Source organism: Pocillopora damicornis, chromosome 8 (assembly GCF_964200805.1).
Source record: "Pocillopora damicornis chromosome 8, jaPocDami1.2, whole genome shotgun sequence".
NCBI lineage: Eukaryota > Metazoa > Cnidaria > Anthozoa > Scleractinia > Pocilloporidae > Pocillopora > Pocillopora damicornis.
This window is the reverse complement of record NC_142677.1, coordinates 10,374,803-10,384,069: the sequence shown is the minus strand read 5'-3', so window position 1 is coordinate 10,384,069 and position 9,267 is coordinate 10,374,803. Positions and strand designations below refer to the sequence as shown.

The 9,267-nt window shown below is 37.6% G+C and overlaps 2 protein-coding genes across 5 annotated transcripts; both read left to right on the top strand.

Annotated features, from left to right (window-relative positions):
- Positions 1-526: 526 nt before the first annotated feature.
- Positions 527-2,383, top strand: LOC113672186 (carbohydrate sulfotransferase 3). Its single transcript, XM_027188464.2, has one exon. The coding sequence runs from the start codon at positions 640-642 to the stop codon at positions 1,972-1,974; it is 1,335 nt and encodes a 444-aa protein (XP_027044265.2). The 5' UTR covers positions 527-639; the 3' UTR covers positions 1,975-2,383.
- A 3,348-nt stretch (positions 2,384-5,731) lies between these two features.
- On the top strand, positions 5,732-8,925 carry LOC113672171 (thrombin inhibitor hemalin). Of its 4 annotated transcripts, none has more exons than XM_089180627.1 (6): positions 5,732-5,856; positions 5,939-6,054; positions 6,459-6,656; positions 7,373-7,570; positions 7,733-7,930; positions 8,623-8,925. In XM_089180627.1, exons 2-6 carry the CDS (start codon positions 6,000-6,002, stop codon positions 8,643-8,645), a joined length of 672 nt encoding a protein of 223 aa, XP_089036753.1. In that variant the 5' UTR covers positions 5,732-5,856; positions 5,939-5,999; the 3' UTR covers positions 8,646-8,925. The 4 variants fall into 4 exon arrangements, with proteins under 4 accessions (XP_089036753.1, XP_027044250.2, XP_089036752.1 ...); XM_089180626.1 differs by having other exon boundaries at positions 5,736-5,856; positions 7,370-7,570; XM_027188449.2 differs by having other exon boundaries at positions 5,735-6,054.
- The last annotated feature ends 342 nt before the right edge of the window (positions 8,926-9,267 follow it).

Genomic DNA, 9,267 nt, shown 5'->3' with positions numbered 1-9,267 from the left:
ACAAATATAAATACTTCTTTCCGCGTTCACAGTCAACATTTCAGTTCAGCTTTATGTTCAGTGGTAACTGAAAGACATACATTCAGGATTTCCCTTGTTGCAGATTGATTTTTATTGGCTGATTATTTAAATACCTCTCGTTATAGGTACTCCCAAATGTATCCCACAGGAGATAAATAAATACCGTTTATGACACTCGTTTTTTCGGTCTATCAGAAGAAAAAATTCCGAATCTGATCAGAGAAAGCGATGTCGATTTTAAACCCTGGCTAAGGAAGATGGACCCCTTATACCATTGTGTCCAGCTGTTTCAATGAGTACAAATGAATTTAGATTGACTTCTGGTCAATAATTCCTCAAACTCTTAACTTCATTGTGTGAAGATGAACCCCTTATACCATTGTGTCTAGCTGTTTCATGAGTACGCATGAATTTAGATTGATTTCTGGTCAATAATTCCTCAAACTCTTAACTTCATTGTGTGGTAGAACAGTATTTTAATTTTTTTTGTACACAATTGGTTTAAGCAAAGTGCTTGTAAAATTCGGCTGTAAAAATTTCAATTTTTTTTGTCATTTGTAGCTGCGTAGACACGTTATCAGTTGTATAGTTTAACAGTTAGTTTGTTACACTTGGGTTATGTTAAACATTGCTTGTCCTTTTTTTTGTCTTCTTAGAGCCAGAGCGCAGTCAATTATGAAGTATTATGTACGATTGTTTCTATTCACTTCTTTCGCTGCCTTTTCTATCTATGCTTTTTACTGCTTGGCAGCCATGTTACCAAGAAAACCGCTGTACTCAGTTCTTACACAGAAGATCCCGATAGACCAAGATTTCAATATAAACGGCGAACGTGAGCTTGAACGAAAATATGAAATCACAAAAGCAGAAAATAGACAAGATCTTCAGTCCGATGGCAAAGAACACGAATTAGCATTGCTTAGGAAAATCACTGAATCGCGGATCGACGGAAAGACAGATGAGAAACATGCAGGAACTCTGACGCGAACTCCTAGGAGGAATTTGATTATTTTAAGTCCTCCCAGATCAGGATCATCTTTTCTCGGAAAATTATTCGACAGTAATTCAAAGATCATGTTTTGGTTTGAGCCATTACGCGTTGTGCAGAAGAACTTATTTCACGACCATCTGTCGAGTGACAAACAAATACTTAGTTATAAGAATGATTGTATCAATGTAATCGAAAGCACTTTTAAATGTGATTTCACAGTCCTTAACAATAACACAATAGCCGAGTATTCCAAGGATGACTCACGCTGGGCCAGTTCAGCACTTGCAAGTCGATTCTTGTGTCCCCCAGCATTAGCACATCTTAACCGTTCGTCGAGTTGTCTGCCCCTCTCACATGCGATGCTTAAAAATATTTGTAACGCTCATAATCATACCGTTGTAAAAATTTTGATTGGTCGTGTGCCGAACGATAGCAAAGCAAATTTACAGGAGCTTCTTGTACGGCGGGAAAGCCATGACGTGAGGTTGCTTCACTTGGTTCGTGATCCTAGGGCTATAATTTACTCCGTGGTTCAGTCAGTTAAATGGTTAAATGAGACATATTTAAGTAAAGATTTCTCATTGTATGTTGGTAGAAAGTGTAATAGAACAGTCAACAACTTACGATTTGGTTTGTCTACTCCCCCTTCCTGGCTTAGAGGTCGTTTTAAAGTCATTCGTTACGAAGACCTTATAAACAATGCCATCATAATATCACAGGAGCTGTACAAATTTGCGCGATTTGAGTGGTCGGCAAGCGTTGAAGAGTGGATAAATGATCACAATAGACCACCGAGGGATGCTGGTCATGAACAACAAGGCCCTTACTCGCTCTATAGAAATGTCTCAGAAGTTATAGATAACTGGAAAAACGCTCCTATGGATTTAATAAAAGTTGTCGAAGATAATTGTGGTGATCTTATGCATATGCTCGGTTACGAAAGACTGGCTTATATGAAATGACATAACATCACAATAATGTTCTGAAAACACTTCCTTGTATTAACTCTTGGAAATTTGCACAAGTAGAAATTCACAAAGAAAATGACGAGATATGCGATGAAACATGAAGTGCAATGAAAAAAATTACTCGGGAAATCTTACTCGTTATAACTAATTATATAATATCTATATCATTATACCTAACGATAAGGTAAAATAGCATATATGGGAATTATGAGAGGGAAAGAGCCAATATATTACAGGATTGCTAAAAGTCAAATAAAAGATAAAGCTGTTTTTGAAATAATTTCTAATTCTAGTATAATTTAATACTGTGCTATCTTATTTAATTAAAAAAAAAATGGAAAAAAATAGATATAGCAGTATACTTGGATAGGTCTTTACCATCCCATGCTTGTTTTCGTTTCCAAACTTCATGGATGAAACCTTCACATAACCAATTTTTGCACGGGAAATGCACGATGTTTTGCAGGGTTTGGCCTCTTACGTTGCAATTGATTAAATAAAGATTTAAGAGGAAATTAAAAAGGAGCGTTTGGATTAAGGCTGGAGTCATTTAGGTTTCTATTCTTGATTCCAAAAAAATATAAATATCTTGGCAGAAAGCAATCAGAATTAACTTCGTTGCCGTAATCAAGAGCACACCTTTGTTGTAACAAATTGCGAAACTCAGTAGCCTTGAGTTCCAAATGAAAAATTTAATAATAATTTGCCATCGGGGTTTTTTGTTTTCAGACCACACAAACTTTTGTGATTTCAGTTTTGTTTTGCAGAAGACGGCTAAGAAATGAAAAAAGGTGTTAAACGAGCGTGTTCAACTATTGATCTGCTCATAACTGAGATCTTTCGTTTTAATTGCCTAGTTGTCGTTGACTTTGCTATCGTGGTTTGCTTAAAGTCTCTAAAATTTCGATTCTACGATTAGCGATAATCGTGCAGTCATGATGTAGTACCAATTAAAACAAAAATTATCCACCTTGTGAAAGAAAATGATGAAGTCTGAGAATTCCCTCCAGCTTTATGTATCTTGTTTAAGGAAAGATTTTTTTGTCACAAGATTTACCCGGAGACAGCTGTAGATACGCAGTTTCTAAGTGAACTACAAAGATGCACCTCAAATTGTTTCATTTTTCCTAACAGGCAGACATCAGTGTCTTTTTAGAGTGGTTTTGGTAAGATCACTGTGGAGTGTAATCCCATGTTATTTTTAGTAATGATTATCAGGGTCAGATGAAGCTTTGAAAAAAACTTACGACAGATCTGATAGGAAATCAAGGTACTTAAACGGTCATTTCAATTTATTATTGGCTCAACATTTTTATTTTGAAAAACATATATTTCCATAGTTCTTCTATCCTCTTCAGTTCAAACCAAAAAAACAGTACAGAGTTGAATAGTGTTACACAGCCGCAAATTGATACAAGCACAAACGGGGTCAAAACAAAACTGTGTCAGATAGAAAGTTTTTAAATTAACAGCTGGTAACAGCAGTTGATGATTTAAAAATTGGGTTGCTCTCATTCAAAAGAAAAGATTATTTGTTCTTACGTTGGAAACTGCTGGAAACGTGACTTAAGGGACTAAAATCATTGTGAAAACATATTGCAACATGGCTGAAAATTGTCTGACAGATTTACGTGCGAGTGTGGTTTATGAATTTTTGTGTGTGGGCTGTAATTACTCCGGCTTCCCAAAGGAAACGCCCGAGTTGAAATTCCGGCTTGGATTTTTTTTCGTTCGGTCGCAAATCGCAGTCAAGTCCAAATCACGCATGTGCAACCCTTGACTTTGACGTATGGGCGACGTTTTGGCATGGTGTAATGGCAGACGAAGAGAAGCTTTCGCGGTGCAAAATCAGCACAGACACTGTGTATAATACGCTAAAAACGCATACAAAATATGCACACATCATTCGCGGTAGACCCACTCTAAGAGATGTCGAGCGTTTTCGGTACGGGTCGGTCCGCGAACCTTATGAGAGATCTCTTTATGAGCGAACATTTATGAGTGAACCCTTCATCGAGAAACATGCTATATCAACTGAGCTATCTAATGTTAATCGAGAGAAGCATAGACGCAAAACTCATCGTGCATGTAGACGTGATTGTGAACCAAGCAGAATACCAGAACGAAGTTTGAAAAGGTTAAGGAACAAGAGCAGAAAGGATAAACCGATAATTGCATTAAAAAAAAACTTAGGCAAATGCAAGCAGAAAAAACAAAGTTTATTTACAAAGAAAGCCCAGGTGAACGCACATATACGTCTAGTTTTTACTACGTCCTTGGGAAAAAAGAAGAAAACAGGAAAAGACTTTGGCTATTTTCGTTCATTTTGGGCAAGACTTATGGTTCAGTTATTATTTTTATCTTAAATTACGTGATGAAACCTTTCCAAAGCTGTTTCATTACAAATTCAGTAAGTTGACATTTGGTTAATATTCACTGATTTCTTCCATCAACCCAAAACTTTTCATTAAATTAAGAGAAATGTAACTACACGGCGGTAAACACTTTCCCTTTGCATACCTTTCCTCTGCAACTGGAAAACGCTGAGCTATTTCGCCAACGAGTTTGCAACAGAAATATAACAAACTTTACAATGTCAGAACGTACACTAAACTTCATTGGAGAATATTTTGTACGGATGCCATTTTTTGCCAATTTTTTTTTTTTGAAGGGAAAATACGAAAGCATGGATATTAAATGACGTTGTGAAAGAGATGGATACAGCTAAACTCATTCGGGTTCGAGAGTAGAAAGAGCTTTCGTCTATGTTGAACAGCTTACTTTTACTTGAAGAGCTTTCTTATATTTTCCATGCTTATATACCCAACAAAATCTTACCGAACTTTAGGTTTAAAACAAAAAACAAAAAAAGTTGATGAAATGGAGGGTTCAGCCGGACCTTACATCGCCAGACAGTTGACAAGTAACATCGAAAAAGGTAATTACATGTTTGTTTCGAGGCTTGACCGTGATAAGGTCCTTTTAAAGGCATTTGATAGCCTGTGATAAATATTTATTGTTTTGCTCTGTTTTGTTTTTGTTTGTTTCATACCTTTCTACCACAACAATGTTGTCAAGCAGCGGCAGTTGGTGGAATATTCAAGATTTAGCTGGTTCTTTGACGTTTCCCCTTTGCAATAGGGAATGAATTTGTTATCTGATTATTTTTTGGCAGCATTTTAACCTGGTAGGAGGCCGAACTTTAAATAACCTATATCCTTAATCGGCTAAAGCATGTTTTAAGCACACGTCAATACTCACCAGACCACGCAATCACAGCACGCTTTATTCATCGAAAATCAAAAATAGTTTAGTAATTTCCAATGCGTTAGATTGAACGTTAAATAGTAAGTCAAACTATGAGAGGCAATTAGATCTGAGAAATCCTTTTTGTAAGACACAAGTTCTGATAGAGTTTTCACAACTTGCTCATTTCATCGGTTCTTGTGTGTCACGTATCGAGCCTTACGCTCACTTGAAGATTTGATGATAGCACCTTTCACTTTGAACACGCAAATTCTTAAATTCTTTTCCTGATTTCTCTAACTCCACGCCACCCTCAAGAGACATCTTTCATTCACGTTTCTTGCCCAAACAATGCATGCTTTCCATACCAGATTTAAAACATTGTTAATTACTTTGATCCTCTTGCAGGGTCTTATGTACTTAATACCCCCCATTATGCGGCAGGTCATAAAAGTCACGCGTTTTAAGCCAAAATAGAATCTGATCATGTTTGTTTAGTAGTCATAAGTTCACCCACTCTATCACGTCACAACAGTGACCTCCTGATCAAAGGAAGTATTTTTCGGTCAGAAGTAACTCTTCGTGCGAACTAAGCTGACTAAAGCATCGTCACCATAAACAGATAAAGTGGTAACCTTTCCATTGATGACCTTGATTAACACCGCTGTCGGCCTAGCCGTCAGGAGTGATATAAGCTAATTTCTCTTCTTAGCTGCGAGTCACATATCAAGCATCGCAAGTCATCGTCAATCCTAAAAGAGTCCACGAACAAGATGAGACTGGCTGGATTTATTGCAGCATACATGTTCCTAGTATTCTTCTTCACAGGTAGATATTACTGCTTTCGTTATTTTCCTAGACTTCTTTTAAATAATAGGGTAGTTGTCTGCATTAGCCCTGATCATATCAGTCGTGATTTTCACTCAGCGTCACTCGATGGAGAAAATTGGTGAATCTCTGACCGAGATCGATGTAATTTGAAAGATTCCTCTAGTTTCTCGTTTATAGCTTTTTTTAAAATCAGTTTTATACCTTTTACATACGATCTAACGGCCATCTCATCCATACGACAACAGAAGTGGAGCCTGATAGACACAAACTCGACTGCTAGTATCCTAATGTTGTCCGAAACCAGAATAACTGTCGGCTGGACGGGCCGCTCGGCCATGATTCACCCTTTGAATTAAATACTACACGATTACCCTCAACATGCACCTTTTTCATTTTGGTAGATTTGCAAGCTGCAAAAGATTACTCACGTTTGGAGGAAGTCTGCCGTCTGCCCAAAAAGCGTGGACCATGCTGGGATGCTTCTGTGCGATACTTTTATGACGCGAATACTAGAAAATGCAGGCCGTTTATTTACGGTGGTTGCTTAGGAAACAAGAACAACTTTTGTTCTCTCCAAGCTTGCCAAATGAAATGTCCAGGTAAGACCATGTAGCTACTAATTATGGTATCAAAATTCATTAGAGCACTTCTTTGGATCTTTGCCGGAGCTTACTGATTCTGTCAACCATAGTTTTAAACAAAACTTTACTGTGCGGGTAACTCTAAAGTTTATCATTTTCTGGGCTTCCTTGTAATGGAAGTTCTGAATTAACTGAGAGAAGTATACAAGGAAAATAAATTTATCATAAAATATTAATTTCGTGTGTAATAACCTGTCTCACCATTTATATCATTACTGGTGAGAATCTTTTCACGGAAAATCCAAAGCATCATCGTGTTTCTATGCTATAAAAGGCGCAAAAATCAGAGGAACGTACTGATTGATTATCAGCGGGTAATAACCGTTGTGCCTAACTTCTTCATCTCCGTTATTGTCGTCCACAAGGGGTGAGAGGAAAGTGCTCCCTCCTGTAAAGATTCGCCACTTAATGATCGCCCTCAACTGATCAAATAGTCAAAATCTTGGTATAATCATCGTAATCAAGTGTAATTTGTAAGATGTCTCTCTCGTACATACAACTTAGCTGTCACCCGACCACAGAACAAAGGAAGGGGTAAGGGATGGACACTAACTTGATCCCTATGGTAGCTTCATGACGATGACCATAGTCACTGTCGTCTAGTGGCTCAAGTGCAAACTTTACCCTACATATTACGTGATTACCCTGAACTCGCAATTTTCACCTTATAGTAGATGTACAAGCTGAAAAAGATCGTTCAAGTATGAATGAAGTCTGCCGTCTTCGCGAAGAGCCAGGACCATGCAGGGCTGCATTTCCGCGATTCTTTTTTGATACGAATACCGGACAATGCCGCCTGTTCATTTACGGCGGGTGCCAAGGAAACAAGAACAACTTTCGTTCTCTCCAGGCTTGTCGAATGAAATGCTCAAGTAAGACCTTCATTTTTTTTTCCCTTGATATATATAGCCACTTCTTATGGTATCAAGGTCTATTTGATCACTAACTTATATGAGAAAACCGCACAGGGCAATTAGATGCCATCAGTTTTGGTGGCTGGAGGATTTTATTTATGTACATTTCCTTTTTGGTAGATCTGCATGCTGCAAAGGATTGTTCAGATTTGAATGAAGCCTGCCGTCAGCCCAAAGAGGTTGGACCATGCAGGGCTGCATTTCCAAGGTTCTTTTTTGACGCGAATATCGGACAATGCCGGAAATTCATTTACGGTGGCTGCATGGGAAACAAGAACAACTTTCCTTCTCTCCAAGCTTGCCAAACAAAATGCCCAAGTAAGATCATGTTATAATACATGTGGCTACTTATGGTAGTATGAAGTTTATTTCAACAATTTTGGAAACCATTTCACGTGACAATCAATTTATTTTAGCTTTGGAGCTTTGCTGAGACTTAGTATACTTTTCCTGTAAAGCATAATATTAAACGAAATCTTACTCTTTGGGCGACAGCTGTATGAAGTTAACAATGATCTTAAAAACGTCACAAATCTAAGAATATGTATAATCGTTAGTTACAAATGAAAATCCAGCCTACATCATATTCACGGTGTAAGTGAAGACTGAACATACAGTTTTGAGTTTGTGTATTGTTCTTGATCATTCATATATCTTTTCCTCAATGTGAGATCGATTTCTTTGTCATTAAGTAATAAAGTTGTAAATCCTGGAGGAGGATCCACGTGGTCAGGACCCACCCCTTCCCCCCCATCAGAATGCTGGGTATTTTTGGACTACTTGTCTGACAATTAAGTTTATGTGACTACAAGATCATAAGCTGCTACCCAAAAGGAATGAACCCGTAATAAATCTATAAAGTAATGAAGAGATGACTTTAAATATACGAAAATCATATCTGTAAAGTGCGAATTAAGAAAAGAGTATGAAAGCGATTTCATTTCTTAATCCGCAGCTCACATGTATGATTTTCATATATGCACAGTTATTTATATATTTTGGTTTGGCAGACTTAAATGCTGACAGAGATTGATCAAGTGTGAAGGAAGTCTGCCACCTGCCGGAAAAACCTGGACCATGAAGAGCTTCTTTTGAGCGACACTTTTTTGACAAGTATACTAGAAAATGCTGCCAGTTCATTTACGGTGGTTGCTTTGGAAACAAGAACAACTTTCGTTCTCTCCATGCTTGCCAAATTAAGTGTCAAAGTAAGACCATTTTACAATAAATGTAGCTACTAATCGTGGTATTAAGTGGTTTATTTGAATATATTATCGAATTCAAATAAATATTACAGTTTGGGAAACTCTAAAGCTTGTCCTCAGCTCTGCGCTTTCTTTAAAAATAAGGTGTTATAAACAGAGAAGGATGTTTTTCGTCTTGTCACGAATTTTTTTTTCTTTGTCCCACGCTCGTGACAAGACGAAAAACATATTTCTCTATTTCTTTACCGAGCTCAAAACTTACCATCTCTCTTATTTCTTTCTACGAACATGACGCTATCGACATTGCTGATCCTAGCAGTATGCAGGACGCGTGTCATATGAACTTCGTAATAGACCTCGCTTACCGTGAAGTCTCTGGTTCAGTGGTAGAGCATCGGAACGCGGAATCCGAAGGTCTGAGGTTCGATTCCTCATGAGGACTCAGAAATT

Excerpts from the sequence above, each read along its gene's own strand:
- LOC113672186 (XM_027188464.2), top strand. The coding sequence starts at position 640 with ATGTTAAACATTGCTTGTCCTTTTTTTTGTCTTCTTAGAGCCAGAGCG.
- LOC113672171 (XM_089180626.1), top strand. The coding sequence starts at position 6,000 with ATGAGACTGGCTGGATTTATTGCAGCATACATGTTCCTAGTATTCTTC. Across the intron at positions 6,055-6,458 it reads CCTAGTATTCTTCTTCACAG|ATTTGCAAGCTGCAAAAGAT; the intron begins GTAGATATTACT and ends TCATTTTGGTAG. Across the intron at positions 7,571-7,732 it reads TTGTCGAATGAAATGCTCAA|ATCTGCATGCTGCAAAGGAT; the intron begins GTAAGACCTTCA and ends CCTTTTTGGTAG.